We start from the raw sequence: 20,292 nt of genomic DNA on the forward strand, positions 1-20,292 counted from the left end.
CCCCCACTCCGCCCCAGCCCCCACCCTCCCCATGTGTCTTTGGCTTTAATGTTTGATTTTAACTTTTTATGTTTTAAATTTTATGTAACTGTAAGCCACCCAGAGTTACCCTATGGTAAGAGGGGTGGCCAATAAATTTTATAAATAAATAAATTCTGCTCCTTCCATCTACCTTTGCATTTTTCCTTTTCCTTAGACTATAGGATCTTTCACTTTTGCTCTACAAAAGTGTTAATAGCAGCTTTTGGGGGACATGGCTCTTGTTTCCTATTCAGGCCCCTACAGTAGTGGCCAAAATTGTGGAAACCTTTTGGGAAAAGTGTACAGTAGAAATGCCACCTTTGGTGAAGTTTCCACCAATTTTTCTTCTAATTTATTTATAACTGTAGCCTTGTTCACTTAATAATACTATTTTACATCGCTTTCTGGGCAACCAGTAAACTCTTTGCACCATTACTTTAATTTTATTACGTTTTACAAGCTCACTAAATGAAAGAACACAAAAAAAACCCCAACCAACTTGATAGTGATCACATAACACACTGACAAATGTCCTCCTCTCAGCTTCAATACATGACATCGATAACTGAATCCTACTGTGATCTGATTGGCTCATTGCCAAAACAAGATGACACCTGATTGGCTCTCTAAACACTCACGCTCATTGGCTACAATCAGATGAAGGAAAGCTACCTGATATCAACCTAAGCAAGTTGTGCTTCCTTTATCTGGTTATTTGGCTATAACTTTTCATAGAATACAGTACAGATAATTGAACAAACTATGTTGCATTACATTCTTGATTAAATTATCTTTCCATTGATATATAATTTTATGGTACTACTCCAAAATAAAGTGGTGTTATTAGCCATCAAACCTCAAAAATACACTTTTCCCAAAAAGTTTCCACAATTTTGGCCACTTCTGTATATTGTCTTCTTTATGGAAAACTGTTATTTTCACTTAGCTCATTTTCAATTAGAACAGGGCGAAAACAAGTTCAGGCAATGCGTTGCTCACATGGCACAAAAAAAAACAACCCCATGATAGTCATGGAGAGAAACTTGCAGACAGAGAAAAAAAACCATGGAAAACCCACAGCAACCTGCCCTTTCTGAGGCATGTTCAACTTTATGACTGCATATTTTCGATTGTATGACTGCACACAAGTAGAATCGCACGATAAATACCATGATTATTTTGGCTAAGAAGTGACAAAGTCTTGAATCGTAGATACCTCGTATGCAGATGTGATATCTAGAAAACTGTGTAAATACTGTATCAGGCAATGATCACCAGGAGCAATACATTCAGAAGGGGTGGACTGCAGCAGGACTGTGGAACATATTTATGACTGAGGGCTCCCATACCCTTGGAGAGACTGGTTAAGGCCATAACTTGAAAAAGTGGGCAGATCCAGGCGAAGAAGTAGATGAAACTAAGACAAGAATTACATTTGATGTAATGGAGTGTACATATCAGATCATTTCCATTACATTTAATTAGTCTTAATTCCCACTCTGTTTAATCATGGCTGATGCACATACACAAGATTGTCTCATGAAGTGGAAAGGCTCAATAGCAACATTATAAAGGCTAAAGTATAGATCCTATGCAATTCTGGCTCTTAAGTTGTGTACAGGTAGTCCTTGTCTTACAACCACAATTGGGGACAGAATTTCCATTGTAAGCAACACAGTTATCGAGTCGCGCCCAATTTTATGACCTCTTTTTGCTACGGCTGTTAAGCGAGTCACTGCAGATGAATGCAAGGGAATCCAGCTTCTCCCATTGACTTGTCGGAAGCTGGCTGGGAAGATTGCAAATGGCAATCGCATGAGATAAATAACACAGGTTGCCAAATGCCCAAATTTTTGATCATGTGACCATGGGGCTGGTGCAAGAACCGTAAGTCTGAGGACCAGTCATAAGTCACTTTTTTCAGTGCCATTGTAACTTCAAATGGTTGTAATAGTAGTAGTAGTAGTAGTAGTAGTAGTAGTAGTAGTAGTAAAGTTGGAAGGGACCTTGGAGGTCATCTAGTCCAACCCCCTGCTCATGCAGGAAACCCTATACCATTTCAGACAAATGGCTGTCCAGTCTCTTCTTAAAAACCTCCAGTGTTGGAGCATTCACCACTTCTGGAGGCAGGTTGTTCCACTGGTTAATTGTTCTAACTGTCAGGAAGTTTCTCCTTAGTTCTAGGTTGCTTCTTTCCTTGCTTAGTTTCCACCTGTTGCTTCTTGTCCTGCCTTCAGGCGCTTTGGAGAATAGCTTGACTCCCTCTTCTTTGTGGCAGCCCCTGAGATATTGGAACACTGCTATCATGTCCCTCCTCGTCCTTCTCTTCATTAAAGAGAATTAATCATACCCAATTCCAGCAACCGTTCCTTTATATGTTTTAGCCTCCAGTCCCCTTTGTTGCTCTTCTCTGTACTCTTTCTAGAGTCTCAACATTAAACTAATGCTTGTAAATAGAGGACTACCCGTATCTCTGGATAATGGACTTTCATCTTTCTGACCAAGAGGTTTTGTATTGGCTGGCTGGGTCCCTCTTGGACTTGGGACAGTAACTTTCCCAGCTGTTTATCTGCCAGAGGTATAGTTTTGAAGTTAGGGCTCTCTGTCCTCAGAACAAAAACTCTGACATTGAGTTGGGGCCTCTGTCTGGGTCTTCCAAGTAATGCCTTGGTTTGAGCTTCTAAACTGCATCTGTGGTGCACAACTTTGCTGTGGTTTTGTGGTGCAGGGGGGTGTTTTCTTCCTTCTCCCAGAATTGGAGATGTGTGCGCATTATTTTCTTGAGCAGTGATGCTACACAGAGGATAGATGTACAGCCAATTACTTCTGTTAGCTCTGAAGAACTAGATGAAATCCCTGACAACCCTTTGTGCAAGACGGCTACTGTTGCCTGTGAAGGATGATCACAAATCAACAAAAAAAGGGGGTATTCATGCCAGAGCAGAAAGTGGGCCTGGAAAGAAGGGTTTTTGCACAGAGAAGGAATTTCAGAGGCACTCAAAATTCAGAAAAATTAAGCAAGGGCTTTTTCTCCAGTTATGTTTCTGCTGATGTAAGAAAACAATGGCATTTAGGATAGTATCCAAAAGAAAAAGAAGCATTTTAATACCTAACTCTCAGGCTCCCATTCCTTAGGAGTGAAGCTCATTGAATTTAGACTTTTCTTCTGAAAGAGCATCTATAGTACAATATCTTAATTTCTCATTATGACTAGTTTCCTGGCCATGTTAATGAACAGATACTGTATATACGATAGCAGTCTTCCAATATTTGAGGGGCTGCCACAGAGAGGAGAGGTCATATATTCTCCAAAACATCTGAGGACAAAACAAGAAGTAACAGATAGAAGCTTAATGAAGAGAGAGCCAACCTAGAACTAAGGAGAAATTTCCTGATGGTGAAAACAATCAGTGGAACAGCTTTTGCCTTCAGAACTCGTGGGTGCTTCATCACTGGAGATTTTGAAGAAGAAACTGGACAGCCACTTGGAATGGTATAGGGCAGTGATGGCGAACCCTTTAGAGACCGAGTGCCCAACTGCATCCCAAAACCCAGTTATGTATCGTCAGGTGCTGGGTGGGCGTGGCTCATTGGGTGGGTGTGGCCAATTGGGTGGGCGTGGCTGTGGTGGTAACGGCAGACTGGGTGGGACTACAAAGTTCAATCAATCAACTTTGCAAGATCTTTTTTTTTCCCACGAGAAGTTGAAATTGATTGATTGAAACTTTTTTTTTTGGCACACAGTGGTGGAGGCCTAGAGCGAAAAGGTTTTATAAAACCCAGCTGAAGGCCTAGGACTGGGGAGACGGTGCGCGTGCCCCCAGAGAGGGCTGTGTGTGCCACCTGTGGCACGCGTGCCATAGGTTCGCCACTACGGGTATAGGGTCTCCTGCTTGAGCAGGGGGTTGGACTAGAAGACCTCCATGGTTCCTTCCGACACTGTTATTCTGTATTCTTTAAGGAAGGCTGTTAGAGTTTTTCCTCTAAAGGATAAGCATTGAATATGTAAGTTTCTGTAACTGTAGAAGTCATCTCCAAGCAAGGGTGAAAACATTGCTCTAAAACTCAAATTCTGAGGTATTTTCTCACTGAAAATATGTTGGTTACTGCTGAAAGAGCAGATACAAATCCTTCTAACGTACCAAATACCATCCAGCCTTTGTCTTTTGTTAGGTGGGCGGCGACGTTACAGCCGAGCTGGAGCAAAAGGCTTCAACGCCAATCGTCGGAGAAGCCGGGCTGTGCTTTATCACCTCTCAGGACATCTCCAAAAGCAGGGCAAAGGAAAGCGCAAACTCCACAAGGTATGTGGTCTGGACAAGCTCAAGGGGACAACAGACCAAAGCGCAGCTTTCAGAAGTTTAGTGGATAGAAGTACAGAGACCATACAGGATCTCAAGTTTGTTGAGTGAGGGGAAAGAGCTGAATGTTTATCACAGGGGACAAGGGATATAACACTATTTCACCCAGTACTCCAAACCTTTTGTTCACAATTCAAAAAAAACCCCAACAATTTATTAAATCTCAAAGATTAAGAGATAAGATCATACATACCGAAAAGCAGAAACAAAAAGCTATTCAACCTTGGGAGGGGGGGAGGAATCATTGGAAATATATTTCTGAAGCATCTTAAAATGTAAGTGCCTTTGTGTATCAGCACTATCGGTATTACATGAATATGGGGCAACCTGAACCCCATCTGAAAAAAAAAAGAAAATTGTGGACCTTGAAGGACACTAGACTTGATGTTGCTCTGTCATCTAAACAAGATGATGCTTGAAGGAGGGTTTCAACATTGCTTGATTTCACATGGAGGAGGCCCTGTCTCAGGTTATCATGAGTGAGTCCCTTCAAGATCAAAACCAATAGCTTGAATTGGTCTCAGAAGAAAAATGAGCAATCAACATGCAGGTATGGCAGGCATCCTCTAGCTTGCATTGCCCAACATTTAACAACCTTCCATAGCAATGGAAGTCTACGTTTGTCTTCATGGGCAGACCAATAGAGAATGTAATTGTAACATATTCGTCTGAATGATTGTGTCTAGGTCCTTTTTGGAAACAGGCACAAATGACTCAAAATCAGTAGTAATCAGTAGTAAAGTAACTAAGAGAGACCATGATGACTATCTAGGAAACTGTAAGCAGAACTAAATCCAAGTTCTTTCCTGAACCAATGGGGATCCAGTTTTGAGATTGTTAGTGAGTGCGTAATTGCTCAAAAGGCCCCATAAATCCTGTCAATACAAAATGGCCGTGGCTCTCCAAGGATTCAAATGTTGGCCAAATAACTGCTAGCAAATCAGCAACTGCTGATAGGGCTCATTACTTACTTCCCCAACAATTTGCTCTTTGTGTTTATTAACGTTTAGTAGAGTCAAACAAGATATATATTTTAAAAAGCAGGAATCCCAACTTTTGGAATCCTTGGTGCTCTCTGAGCTTGGTTGCTTGCTTGCAACCATTTCATTACCAAGGTAGGTAATATCATCAGTGCTAGTGAGTGTGGGGTTTGCTCCGTTTATTTACATAGCTTGTTCTGCCAGTGCTGATGGGGGTATGATTTTCTCCATGGCAGTTCCTTGATTAGGGTATTGATTTCTCCTTAATTGTTTGTTTCCATCTTTTATCTTTCTTCTTCTTCTTCTTCTTCTTCTTCTTCTTCTTCTTCTTCTTCTTCTTCTTCTTCTTCTTCTTCTTCTTCTTCTTCTTCTTCTTCTTCTTCTTCTTCTTCTTCTTCTTCTTCTTCTTCTCCTTCTCCTTCTCCTTCTCCTTCTCCTTCTCCTTCTTCTTCTCTCTCTCTTTCTTCCATCTCTCTCTCTCTCTTTCTTCTCTCTCTCTCTCTCTCTTGTCTCTGTTGCTGACCAAGATAATTCGTGAAAAAGCTTACAAGCCAACCAAGTGAGCATTTTTCATATATTCCCTCCATGTCTCCAAGAGATAAAATGATCCTATCTATAGATGTCCTTCATCTCTCTGTAGAGAGCACCTGCACACGTATCTATCTCCTATTTTAAGGAACCAGAAGCCCTGAAATTATATAATCCCATGATTATCTGGACATTAATTTATGCTAATGAAGACCAGTCTGAAATGATTTTGCCCCTTCTATTCCATATGCAGAAGCCAACCAGTTGGCAATTCATTCTCACTTCAATGTGGGTATTTTTTACTACTTCTTAGGATAGAGCAAGGCTAATTTAAGGATGAAGAATAAGTCATGCAGCATACATAGCTCTGTCTTCCAAGAATATGGTACAGATTTTATAAATAACACTCAAAATCTACTGCCTGAGGCAATTCTTCTCCCTGATTAATGAAACAGCTAGCCCATTTTTTTAAACAAAAACTCAACATTTCTTTATTAAACATACACTAAATATGGATCAGGTTCATTCACTACAAAAGTTAAAACAGATTCTGGAACAAAAAAAAATTGAAAAGCACATTAAATATCAACAAACTAAGGCAGCCCCATTGAATGTGCTTGTATTTATTTGGTTTAAGTTGTAAAACAGTGTGTAGCTACTTGAGCATGCGACCAAATGCAGTACACCCTTCCCTCCAGAGGTTACAGATGGGTAGTAGTCACATTTAATTAGTTATCCTTCTTAAGCCCATAATTTTGTGAAGAAGATCTGTATTCAGAGACTGGTGTATATGTATCTGAACTTTACTGGATCAGGGCAAAATAATCCTGGAAAGGATTTAAATTTTTTTAAATCTGCCTGGCCCATCCTGGCCCCTCCAAATATGCTCAGTCTGCATCCTCTAGAATTCCCTGGTTAGTAAGGCACAACACTGAGTTGTAAGTCTGAGATTGTCAGTTTTGGATCCCTAAAGGAGCCCCACCAGGCAGGATTTCAAATAGACATTCTTTCACCTGCTATATGTCAGGCCCAAGCCTAGAGATGAGACAGTGAGATCCTGTTGAGTTCAATCTTTTATTTGCTCACAGCTAATGGAGAAAATCTTGCCAAATTAAAACTATAACCTCCTAATCTACAAGATCTGAGAGATTCCAGGGCAGTGATGGCGAACCTTTTAGAGACTGAGTGCCCAAACTGCAACCCAAAACCCACTTATGTATCATCGGGTGCCGGATGGGTGTGGCCCATTGGGTGGACGTGGCTGCGATGATAACGGCAGACTGGGTGGGACTAAAAAGTTCAAGCAATCAATCCCAACTTTGCAAGATCTTTTTTTTTCCCACGAGAAGTTGAAATTGACTGATTGATTGAACCTTTTTTTTTTTTTTGCACATGGCAGCGGAGGCCTAAAGCGAAAAGTTTTTATAAAACCCAGCTGAAGGCCTAGGACTGGGGCGATGGTGCGTGTGCCCACAGAGAGGGCTCTGAGTGCCACCTCTGGCACCCGTGCCAGAGGTTCGCCACCACTGTTCTAGGGGGTGGCTACCCTGAACCTCTTCCCCATTCAGCTCAGGACTGACCTGAGCCTCTTTCTGGGAAGGGTCTGAGTTAGCTAAATACACCCCCCTCTGATGCTGCAGGTGCACATTCCATCACACGATAATACCCAAAGATAGGACCAAAAAAGCAAGCAGATCCAGTGGTGGACCCATTGGATGCAAAATCACCCACTCGCTCTTGACTTCCCTACTTGATGGATTCCTGGGGGACTCCCTGCTCCCCCCAGCCAATGTAGGCTGGGTTGAGAGGCTTTGCTCAGTGCCGGGCCACCTGTTTTGCACGGTGACCGCTGCCGCTGTTGCCACTGTGATTTTTCTAGCCTTGCCGTTCCGAGCATTTAATCTTTCTTATGGGTTTCTCTCCAGGGCGTGTTTGGTGAGAAGCCTGCCTTGCCTGAATACAAAGTGGCTGCTGCTCGCAAGTCGCCATTCATCCTGCTGCATTATGGTACCTTCAAGGCTGGCTGGGACGGACTGATTCTCCTGGCCACGCTGTACGTGGCTGTCACGGTGCCCTACAGTGTCTGCTTCAATGGCACCAAGGACGAAGGGCTTCCAGAGGCTTCTCGTGCGCCCCCCAGTGTCTGTGATCTCTCTGTTGAAATCCTTTTTATCTTAGGTAAGGGGACAGGTATCATCAGCACCTGGGAGGCCACATTCCAGATTAAGATGCGAACGGGCCCCCTGTTTAATTCCTGACATTCCAAGATAGAGGAGAATCAGAGAGCAGCTAGAGTTGGTCGGTGTAAGTACAGGTTGTCCTCGACTTAACAGCCGTTCATTTAGTGACTGCTTGAAGTTACAGCGACACTGAAAATAGTGACATCTGACTGGCCTTTACACTTACAACCACCACAGCATCCCCATGGTCAATAAATGAAAATTTGGGCACTTAGCAACTGGCATATGTTTACCATTGTGGCCTCCCGGGGTCACGGATCACCATTTGCGACATTCCCAGCTGGCTTCTGACGAGCCAAGTCAGGTTTGCTTAAAAATTACACGATTCTTTTAACAACTGCGGTGATTCGCTTAACAACCATGGCAAACTGTGTAAAATCAGGCAGGACTCATTTAACAACCCCCTTGCTTAGCGGTGGAAATTCTGGTCCCAGTTATGGTTGTAAGTTGAGGACTACTTTTAATACTGAACTTGGGCAACCATTCAGATCTACTCTGAAGCCCTGTGTGCCTTATAGTTTTTGGAGTGCGGGGGGCCTTTAGAAAGACTCTCATTTCCCCATTTGGGAATTTGACAACGGAAATCAAAAAGTCCTAGGCTCTGGTTTTGAGGAGAGCCTGTGAGGATTTGAGATGGCATTTACATAAAAAGCTCTTGGCTTCCAAAATTGGAGATTGCTAAAGAAACTAGCAACAGCAGTCCCAGATCAAAATTGGGGCATGGAGCTAGATCCTACTCGGCCAGCTCAGAGAATTTCTTGCTCATCGCTGGCTTCAAGGGAGCCCTTTCTGCCTCCCTCCCCGGCCTTCTGATTCACTTCTATCAAGCGAGGGCCTCCCCAGGAGGTGATCTCCTTTCACTGGCAAAAGAGTCATTTGGGGGAGTGTTCAGATATACATGAGCTTTCACTCACTTGACCGTTTTGCATAGTAAGAAAAACAGATGACGGTGGGCACAGCACGAAAGCATCAGCTGGTGAGAGCATTAAGTAGCCTGGCCTTTCCTACCAGCTGCCAAGTTGAATTGTATCCTTCTGCAACTTCCACAATTCCCAGGTGGCAAGACCAGGGATTGTCAAGAGGTTATAATCTTGGGATATCTGGAAGGCAGCGAGGGAAGGAAGGCTTGCATAATGGTTGCAAACTGCCATTCTTTTACTGTTGTTGTTTGCATTGTTTTGTAGACATTGTGTTGAATTTTCGTACCACGTTTGTCAGCAAATCAGGGCAGGTGGTCTTTGATCCTCATGCTATATTCCTACACTACTTGACCCGCTGGTTCGTCCTGGACCTCTTAGCAGCATTGCCCTTCGACCTACTCTATGCCTTCAAGGTCAATGTGGTGAGTTGGGTTCGGATTCTCCGCGATGGGGCACACAGAAGATGTGATGATTATTCAAGGCCATTTCATGCAGTCATAAGCATATCTTTGTAGAGAGTCAAGAGTGGCAACTTAGTTGGTTTTGGCTTTTCTGCTATTGCTTACTGAACTTGGTCTTGCCTCAATATTTCATTTCTCGGTAAAATATTGCTGGTGAGTGTTTCGGCCTCAAAAGTATCACTCCTGATCTAGAATCTCGCATATTTTAACGAACGTTCTCCCTGCTGATAGGGAGAACTCTCATTGGCTAGGGAACCTTGCACTGACTGAACTGAAAAAGTGTCTGCTCCAGCAGAAGGTCAGGCCATTGATGAGGAGAGTGTGAGTGTGGACAGACCATTGCAGAGAAGGCCTTGGGAAGGTTGTCCAGATCTGCTTTACAGTAGTGGCCAAAATTGTGGAAACCTTTTGGGAAAAGTGTACAGTAGAAATGCCACCTTTGGTTAAGTTTCCACCAAGTTTTCTTCTAATTTCTTTATAACTGTAGCCTCGTTCACTTAATAATACTATTTTACATCGCTTTCTGGGCAACCAGTCAACTCTTTGCACCATTACTTTAATTTTATTACGTTTTACAAGCTCACTAAATGAAAGAACACAAAAAACTCCAACCAACTTGATAGCGATCATATAACACACTGACAAATGTCCTCCTCTCAGCTTCAATACATGACATCGATAACTGAATCCTACTGTGATCTGAGTGGCTCATTGCCAAAACAAGATGACACTTGATTGGCTCTCTAAACACTCACGCTCATTGGCTACCATCAGATGAAGGAAAGCTACCTGATGTTAACCTAAGCAAGTTGTGCTTCCTTTTTCTGGTTATTTGGGTATAACTTTTCATAGAATAATAATTAAACAAACTTTGTTGCATTACATTCTTGATTAAATTATCTTTCCATTGATATATAATTTTATGATACTACTCCCCCCCAAAAGTGGTGTTATTAGCCATCAAACCTCAAAAATACACTTTTCCCAAAAGGTTTCCACAATTTTGGCCACTACTGTAGTGCCAATGACTCTTTGTTCTTGATTGCAATTAAGTCTGGTTATTTCCAACTTGTAGGTAATTGTGCAGGGCTTAGATCAGTTCTAGGACCTAAAGCATCCTTTAGAGCTCTTCGTCCAGGTAATTGCAACGCAGAAATGTTGAGGAAGACCAAAGTAGCATACTTGGGTCTGAAGTTCATTACAAGATAGCATGAAGCTTCAAAAGCCAAAGTATCAGTTGGATGCATTTTAAAGTTACTACCTGAATGACTATAAATAATTTTGTTAGCGGGTTAGAAGAAGGAAGACTTTTCTATTTTTTTTTCCTTCTTGTGCTGGTGTGGTATTTCATAAATTTAATTCAAGAGAGCAGTATTCCTCAAAAACAAGCCCCGGCATTCCTTGGTTAGGGGCCTTTATGATGTTGCCATGTTTCTTCTCTTCTGCCAGCACAACATTCCCCCTCGACCTCAGCGGGGGCTATCTAGGCAAATCCGGTCTTTTCTTTCTCACCCAGTACTTTGGGGCACACCTGCTGAAGACGGTGAGGCTCTTGCGGTTACTGCGGCTGCTGCCCAACCTGGATCGGTACTCCCAGTACAGCGCCGTGGTGCTCACCCTGCTCATGACCGTCTTTGCCCTTCTGGCTCACTGGGTCGCCTGCGTCTGGTACTTCATCGGCCAGCGGGAGGTCGAGAGCAGCCCCTCCCAGTTGCCCGGGATAGGTGTGTGCCGGGGAGGCAACCTTCCTTGGGGTGGGGCTTGGGGGCAGCTCAGGGAGGGTTACTTTCTTCTCTCAATTAGAATTGAAGCTCCCCAGGCCACTGCATGTTGCAACGCAGGGGAAGCCGTACGGCCAAGTAGAAGCAGAAGGGCCTATATCAGGGGTAGGCAACCTTGGCTCTTTTATGACTCGTGGACTTCAACTCCCAGAATTCCTGAGCCAGCCATGCTGAGGGGAAAGGAAGAGGTTTCCAAGCTGAGCCATGCTGGCTCAGGAATTCTGGGAGTTGAAGTCCATGAGTCATAAAAGAGCCAAGGTTGCCTACCCCCTGGCCTATATGAATGGGAATGGAACAACTTGCCACAGCCTACTCATCACGGACAACTTGCTGCAGGACATTTTAATTCAATTTAATTATTTAAAATAAATAAAAACATATTTTAATTTTTGCCATTCACATTTCATTCTGCCCCTTTTTTGGCATTTCTTTCTTTGATGATTCTATTCCAACATTTCTTTGATATTAGTGTAACTTTTGTTGTCCTGTGCCGAGTTGGCCGTGGCGAGTTGTTCCACAGTGAATTGGCCGTGGCAAATTGTCATAGACCCCCACATGAATAGCTGTGGTCACCTCCAGTCAAGTGCAGAAATAATCCGCACGGTCCCTCTCTTGTACTTGGGGACCGCGAGCTCTTGCATAATTACCGTTCTCCAGCAGACTCTGGGGACCGCATGGTGACAAATTAGCAAGTAACTGCCGCATTGGCTTTGAGATAGGGCTGCCAAATCCCTAGGGGAGCGTGGAGAGACTCAGTGCTCAAGGGTGATATATCTGTTGCAACTTGGTGAAGCGTTTTTTTTTTCCCTTCCTTTTTTTAAAAATGAAGAGAGCTGGGAGATCTCTGAATTTATTTTTGGTTTAGTGATGGGTTTCTTGCCTCCATGCTTTCAAATGATATTCATCCTCCGATACGGTGCCTTTTAATATATGTTGGCTGTCAACTTGGACAGTACGAATCCCTGATTTGCCCCATTCCCTTTGGGCACGCTGGGTGAAACGATTGGAACTGACAACCAACACATCCAGATGGCACTTCATTGGGGAAGGCTGTTTTAATCCTTCATAAATGCTGCCTCTGGCTCACTATCTCCCATAGAAAAGAAAGAGAAAGCTACTGATACTGGGAGGATGAGCTGCAGAGAGAACGGGATAAATTTCACCTTGGGCTTGGGGCCTGTACAGAGAGCTTCCCTTTGGCTTTTCAAATTCCTATCCGACTCCTTTCTCAGGGGTCTGCGAGAACTGGGATGGGGAAGGACTCCTGAGGAACTCTTGAGACCTCACAGCCTCACTTCCATTGATCCCTGAAAGCAATTAGGGTTGAGGGTGCTTCTCTTCTCTAGCTCACTTTTAACCATCACAGGATTTACTGATCTTAATGATCTGGGGCAATTCTATTCTGTGGCTTAATGGAAACACACAAGGATTAGCCTACTCAGACATACTGCTACCTGGATCAGTATGTAAGTCAGTGATAGCGAACGTCTTGGGCTCAGCATGCCAAGAATTCAGAAAATGACTAATTTGACTCTGCTGCTCTCTCTCTCCCTCTCCCTCTCCCTCTCCCTCTCCCTCTCCCTCTCCCTCTCTCTCTCTCTCTCTCTCTCTCTCTCTCTCTCTCTCTCTCTCTCTCTCTCTCTCTCTCTCTCTCTCACTCACACACACACACAGAGAGAGACAGACAGACAGACAGACAGACAGACAGACAAAGAAAAGAGAAACAATTCTGTTTCCTCCCTCTTCTCATCTAGAGCATCCTGAACAGTGGTACTTGGCAGCAGCAATGATGAACAGGGGCCTGAAGTTGAGGTCTGGACCTCAACATTCAGCCCTAGCACCACCTCTGCTATCAGAAAAGCTGCCCTGTGTGAGCCTTCGATAATGGCACAATTGCCATGAGAATCTGCCACATGACACTTACCTTCGTACGGTGCCCTCTTTCTGTTGACAGGGCTCTGCAGCCTAACCAAAACTCCTCTGTGCCACACCAGGCCTTCATTCTTGAAGCAGCTTCGGAGAAATGCTCTTCCACGGCCTCTGAAAAAACATGTGAAAGGAGGCCCCGTTCTCACACAATTTTGGGAGGCTGTGGAGGATACACAAGAGCACAGCCCTCTCCCGTGGCCTTGGCAGCGTCCACAGCCTCCAAAAATTATGTTAAAATGGAGTGTGCTTTCGAGAACAATTGTTCTTGGGTGTGGTGAATACTGGTGGGTCACCAAAATGTCGTGGTGTGTCACCCTCGACAAGAGTGTCATAGATTGGCCATCGCTGGTCTAAGCAGAAGACTGCTGTCTACATTCATTTCCCAACATTGCACATAGCTGCTTGGCTGGGTCTCTGATATCCCTCTCCGCAACATAAATGGCTGCAAGAGAGAAAGCAAATGCCCTATGCGAAAATTTTCACTTAGATACTAATGGGTGTGACTGGCTTGTATGTGTGGTGACAGGGGACAAATAGTGCTGCTTAAGCATGGATTCTGGGTGGGAGCAGTTTGCACGAAGAAACCTTATGATATATATGGCCGTTGCCAGGGTTTTTTAAACTGTGTCCCATGGAACCCCAGGGTCTCATAAGAACCTGGTGAGTTCTATAAAAGGTGAAGGGTTAAAAAAAAAAAGTTCACCAAACTCGGCTGGTTTTCTATCAACAAGAGCTTCCCCACTTGATAAGGGGGTTCCAGGAACTAATTAATTAATATTTGTGAACTAAGAGGTTCCATGGTTGGGAAAACAAATTGAAAACCACTGATCTATAGAAGGGCAGTAATCATGAATTTAGGGGATGTGTGCCTCCCTGTGTGGTGAAAGGCGTATTTGTAGAGGGATAGGACATATCCACAGAAAATATCTTTAAAGCCAGCCCAAAAAAACCTGACCATCTAAAGTTGTTGATTTTCATCCATCCTGGGCAATATGACCAGTGGGAAAGATGCCAGGAATTATGGTTCACCGACACCTGGAAGGCTAATAAGTTGTGTACCCCACTTTTTTTTAATATGGTAGTGTTAAAAGAGATTTGGGTAAAACCTCATAGAACACGACAGATCAGATACTTTAGACAAGCAGCAGAGGCAGGCAATTGCCTGCATGCTCTGATTGTCCAAAGCTATCTGTTGGACCAATGTTGGAACTTCTATCTGCTAGCCCAGGGGTAGGCAACCTTGGCTCTTTTATGACTTGTGGACTTCAACTCCCAGAATTCCTGAGCCAGCCATGCTGAGGGGAAAGGGAGAGGTTTCCAAGCTGAGCCATGCTGGGTCAGCTATTCTGGGAGTTGAAGTCCACGAGTCATAAAAGAGCCAAGGTTGCCTACCCCTGGCACTAGCCTATAAGGCTTTACTATTTAGGTTTTTTTTCAGGACACTGGACCAGAACAGGTTGTGTCTGCAGCTGGCCTATTTTTGAGAAAAGAACCCAGTCTGTAGGGTGAGGAAATGGCATTCAGGGGAAGAAGTTTAGCCTGGATTTTCTTCTAGCTTTGCTTCCTTCTTCCCCATCCTTGCAGGTTGGCTGCAGGAGCTTGCCCGACGCCTGGAGACTCCCTATTACCTGGCTCAGAGGAACAGCAGTGGTGAAGAAGAACCTGCCAACCAGACCACTTCCTCCCTGAATGGCACAACTTGGGAACTCTTAGGGGGACCCTCCCTGCGCAGTGCTTATATTACCTCCCTATACTTTGCCCTCAGCAGCCTGACCAGTGTGGGCTTTGGCAACGTATCAGCAAACACCGACTCAGAAAAGATCTTCTCCATCTGCACCATGCTGGTGGGGGGTGAGTTGGGCTCTGCCCCTGGGTGGGATATCAAGAAGGAGAACCAGCAAGACCTCCCCAGCATCTTTCTTCCTCCTCCTCCTCCTCCTCCTCCTCCTCCTCCTCGCTTCTAACTCAGGTTCCTGGGCAATCTAGTTCTCATGACAACGGGCCAAGCACCTTCTATTATTGTGAGTTTTATTTTGGTACATCACCAACAACCAGTAAGGTGGTTCTTACGTCCTTAGCCTCCTTCCAATGGTAAGAAAATAAAACCAGATGGCTGATCTCTGTTCTTCTCAGATTGTGGAACACATTAGTGGTGGGAAATGAAAGCTGCCTTTTTAAATTTAGACCTAACTTTTAATGGTTAGGCTAAGGAAATCAAGGAGAAATAAGAGATTGGGGGGGGGGGTTGGGGTGCACCAGGCACCTCTCATTCCTATGCTCTGTGGCTAACCTTCAGCAAGGTTACTGAAAGGGGAAAAAGAAGAAGACATGCCAGTGTAGGAGAGGCCCATTGACTGCAATGAAACTATCACCTAGAATTCTACTCCTGAGTCCGTTTTTGTGCTGCTGCTTCCACCTCATATTATCTAGACCAGGGGTAGGCAACCTTGGCTCTTTTATGACTCGTGGACTTCAACTCCCAGAATTCCTGAGCCAGCTTGGCTCAGCTTGGAAACCTCTCCCTTTCCCCTCAGCATGGCTGGCTCAGGAATTCTGGGAGTTGAAGTCCACGAGTCATAAAAGAGCCAAGGTTGCCTACCCCTGCTCTAGATGATCCCTAGATTCTCAGCTCCTCAGATTCTTGGTTGTCATATTTGTGGGTCCAAGACAGCTAAAGGTTGCAAGATTGGGATTAGTTTGTGGATTAATTGCAGAATAATGGGATTACAGCCACGACTACAGTTATGGGGCAAGGATGTGTGTGAGAGAGACCGGTTTCTTAGGATGTCATTTCTTTTTGGAGAAAGAGGCAGCAGCTGGGGAAGAAGTCTAATTTACATATTCAGAAACACAATCAATAATGAAGTGACCACTCAGATAAACAAATTCACCTCAGGCCAGGACAGGCAGAAACAGGTCCACAGAATGAGAGATTAAAAGATATGAATTGGACGAAAGGTAATCCTCAACTTACAACTATTCATTTAGCAACCGTTCGAAATTACAACCGCACTGGGAAAAAAAATAACTTAGAACCAGTCCTTGCACTCATGACCGTAGCAACTTACCCATGGTCACACGATCAAAATGTGGGCACTTGGTAAGATGCAGCATCCCGGAGTCGTGTAATCACCATTCGTGATGTTTCCAGGTAGCTTCTGACAAGCCCAAGTTAATGGGAGAAGTTGGATTTACTTAACGAGGAAATGAGCCGCTTAACTACAGCAATAATTTGTAAAAAAAAAAAAAAAGGTCGTAGAATTGAGCTTAGCATGGAAATTCTGGTCCCAGTTATGACTGTAAGTTAAGGACTTACCTGTCTTGTGTTGTATAGATAAAGAAGAACCTGTTTGAAATACTTTCTTCTACAAAAAAACAAAACAAAAAACCCCACCTTGTGAAATAGAAAACTATCATCATAGGGAGCAGGCCAGGTCTTCCTTGGCCTGCTCCCTTGGCTTGGCTCTCCTTGGCTCTTTTTTTTTTTTAATAATAAACATGCTTAAAACCATTCATATAAACTGAATATCCCAAGACTTGATCTGCCTCTTGGACCTGTACTACAGTCAGTTCCATTCCAGCTCAGTTACCGCCCCATTGTTCTCCTACCTGTGTAAAGTTTTGTGTCCCAAAACTTTTAGTCCCAACGCTTTCTTCATTCTTTTCAATTTGCCCTTGAGGTTTGCCCTCTCGGAGGCATCATTGCCATCGCTGGCCCCACAAAGTCAGGTGGTGCTTCTGCTGTTCACCTTCTCCTTGGCCGTCTCAGCCAGACTAGCCTCGGCCTGTTCTTTTTTCTCCTCCATCCCCAGCATTGATGCACGCTGTTGTCTTCGGCAACGTCACGGCCATCATTCAGCGCATGTATGCTCGGCGCTTCCTCTATCACAGCCGTACCCGTGACCTGCGCGACTACATCCGTATTCATCGGATCCCTCCACCGCTAAAGCAGCGCATGCTGGAATACTTCCAAGCCACCTGGAGTGCCAGCAATGGGATTGATACACGGGAGGTGAGAACCAGCCCGGGCAAGGGCAAGACCTGGGCAGGAAAAATGGACAAGGTAGAGGATTCTACCCAGGACCACCTGAATCTTCTGAGAGGGCAGCTGGGGAGGGACTAGATGTCCTGCTTGATGCATTGGATTACAGTTCCCATCATTCCTAGCTAAGCAAAGCTGATGGGTATGCTGATACGTGTGACCAGAGTTGTGGCCCAATGCATTTGGGACATGCCAGATCAGAGAAAACTTGAGCACCTACTAGAACATGATCTGTGCACCATGTCTTCCAAATAGAAAGTGTAGGAGTTCATCCATCCTGTCAAAGCTATGCAAATAATGGGAGACCTCTAGGCCAGTTCCTTTCTTTCCACCCACCTTGCCCTTAAGCAGCAGAATTATTGTAAAGGTCAAAGAAGGTTTGGCTGGGAAATTACCTCGAAGTTCTTGGAAGGAGAGCAGAGGCAACGGTCAGGAGGCTGACAAATGAGTAGAAGCAATAAGCCACATTGGTCTCAGCTGTGAAAGTGAAGAGACAGGTAGCCCAGCCAGTAGGAGAAATAAAGCAAAACAGGAAAGCAGAGTATACATATACAGACTGCTTCATTAACAAAGGGGTGTGTGTGTGTGTGTGTGTGTGTGTGTGCGCTCCTCTTCCATCTCACTGAAATTGGTTTTGTCCTGTACACAATATTGCCTTAACTGTAAACCTTCTGGCCACTATTTCTCACTCTGTTGTGATACAGGTAGTCCTAGACTTAACAACTGTTCATTTAGCAACAGTTCAAAATTACAACACAGAAAAAAAAATTGACTTACAACCGATCTACGCACTTAACAATCTTTGCAACATCCCCGTGATCACATGATCAACATTCGGGCAATTGGCAACCGGCACGGATTTACGAAGTTTGCAGCATCCCAGAATCCTGTGATTGTGATTTGCAACTGTCCCAGATTATTTCCGACAAGCAAAATGGGGGAGAGCTGGATTTGCTCAGTAGCCCTATGATTCACTTAACAACTGCAATGGTTTATTTAATGACCTGGCCAAAAAAAAGTTCACAAAAATCGGGTGCGACTCATTTATCAGCAGAAATTCTGGTCACAATTGTGCTCATAAGTCAAGGACTACCTGTATTTTTATGAATGGAATCAGCCTATCAGAATTGGGGCTTTGGGGTGGGGAGGACACAGGGAGAGCAAAACCTGGCTTAACTTCAGGTAAGCAAGGCCATCTGTCTAGCCATCTCAGGGATATGTGACCACAAAAGAGTAAATGGTGGAAAAATTAAAATGTTGTGTAGAAACAGCTGGGAAATTGATTAAAATAAAGCAATGCTTCCCTCTGAAAGCTTGGCCCATTTGTTTCGATACTGTTTCTGCTGGGCTGGATAATGGATAATAAGCTGACTTGGCCAGTGGATGTTTTTTCAGCCTCCCCTCTAGGTGATGAGAACTTGTTCTTGCAGTAATAAAAATCAAAAGCCAAATTTTATTGATAACAGAACTGATATTCCTTTGGGCACTGGATTCCCTGCCCAAAGCCAATTCTACACTTGTTCTAGATGCCAGCTAGAACTTTTACATCCTTTTATCTGTTCAGGATGGCATGAAACAGCAACTCCATTTTACATCAGTATTTCACTTTTCCTCCACAAAGTTCCGAAGTGTTTCCAGAAACTTATTGTTACTGTTATTTTAGTTTTTGGAGACAAAGAAAGCCCCCTAATATGACTGGGGAGTTTTGATACAGCCTACTCTAGTTCTCACCCCTGAGGCTTGCATTCACCAAAAATGTCTAGTAGCCTTTTAAAACATGATCATCAGCCAGTAAAGCCTTTTTTTTTTAGTTGAGTTCTAGAGGCTATGAATCAGAGTGATTGTGAAAATTGGGGGCATTGGAAATTATGTCAGATAACCGTTCTGTCCAAGAAGCCCCTTTGCTGGTTATCTTGAGGGCAGCTCCTTCAACTCATTTCCAATTGATTCTTTTTTGTGGCACTGAGAAGCCTCACAGAATCATAGGGCTGGAAGGGACCTTGGAGGTCTTCTAGTCCAGCCCCCTGCCCAAGGCAGGAGTCCTTAGACCATCTCAGACAAAGGCAGCCTCCCGGGTCCCCGAGGAAGTGGAGGCCTTTCTAACCCTGCTGCTGTGTGCCTTCTTTCTCGCCAGTTGCTGCATAGCCTCCCGGATGAGCTGCGTGCCGATATTGCCCTGCATCTTCACAAGGAACTGCTCCAATTGCCCCTCTTTGAGGGGGCCAGCCGGGGCTGCCGGCGGTCCCTTTCACTCAGTGTCCGTACCTCTTTCTGCACACCGGGGGAATACCTGATCCGGCAGGGAGATGCGCTCCAGGCTCTCTATCTCATCTGCTCGGGCTCCATGGAGGTGCTGAAAGATGGCACCGTGCTTGCCATCCTAGGTAGCGCATGCTTCTCTTTCGGTCCCGGCTCTTTCCCTTTCCCTCGTTGTAAGGCTGGGAGACTGGGAAGTTTGAAAAAGTTGCCTGGATTTGGAAACCCCTGCACACTCAAGCTTGGTGAACATAACACAGTCACTGTGTCCCCACATCTTGGGTTTGTCCATACCAATAAACCGTATTCAAGCTTCATCTTATAGCCTGTTTCTCATAACAGTTAAAGCAACGGCAATTCCCATGACACAATGAACCACGAATTACCCATCCCACTTAGCCTAGACTTTAAATATGATTTGTGAATCCAGGGGTAATTGGAGTAGTTCTAAATGCTTCCTTTCTGACGTTTTGCACGCAGAAAAAAGGCTTCTGTATCGAGAATAAGGTGGGAATAGAGGCTGGAGCTTTCATTTTGACATCCTGTTTTTTTCTCCCCCACACGCAATAAGATTTGAAATGTTGTTGCCTTTGATTATTGCTTTTTTAAATGAACTCGTTCCAAGAGCACTGCCCCACTTTCTTTTTTCTATGCTATCCAGCTCATCCCGATGCTGCTTTCAATTTGGGGCTTTCAGTCAGCCTCTTTTCAGATTAAGAGTGGGAAACTGGGCTGCACAGCTACTGCCGAACCATCTCTGGGGCTTCCATTTT

The 20,292-nt window shown here is 44.3% G+C and overlaps 1 protein-coding gene across 1 annotated transcript in view; it reads left to right on the forward strand.

The window, feature by feature from the left end:
* KCNH3 (potassium voltage-gated channel subfamily H member 3) overlaps positions 1 to 20,292 on the forward strand; it is a 69,981-nt gene that overhangs the window by 43,358 nt on the left and 6,331 nt on the right. Inside the window, exons 4-11 of the mRNA XM_029285742.1 lie at positions 1,315 to 1,319; positions 4,195 to 4,325; positions 7,816 to 8,068; positions 9,315 to 9,472; positions 11,028 to 11,235; positions 14,806 to 15,072; positions 17,034 to 17,233; positions 19,398 to 19,647. Coding sequence (XP_029141575.1) covers positions 1,315 to 1,319; positions 4,195 to 4,325; positions 7,816 to 8,068; positions 9,315 to 9,472; positions 11,028 to 11,235; positions 14,806 to 15,072; positions 17,034 to 17,233; positions 19,398 to 19,647 — 1,472 coding nt within the window. The remainder of the gene's footprint in view (positions 1 to 1,314; positions 1,320 to 4,194; positions 4,326 to 7,815; positions 8,069 to 9,314; positions 9,473 to 11,027; positions 11,236 to 14,805; positions 15,073 to 17,033; positions 17,234 to 19,397; positions 19,648 to 20,292) is intronic.

The sequence above is a fragment of the Protobothrops mucrosquamatus genome, unplaced genomic scaffold (genome assembly GCF_001527695.2).
Source record: "Protobothrops mucrosquamatus isolate PMUCROS unplaced genomic scaffold, P.Mucros_1.0 scaffold2158, whole genome shotgun sequence".
NCBI lineage: Eukaryota > Metazoa > Chordata > Lepidosauria > Squamata > Viperidae > Protobothrops > Protobothrops mucrosquamatus.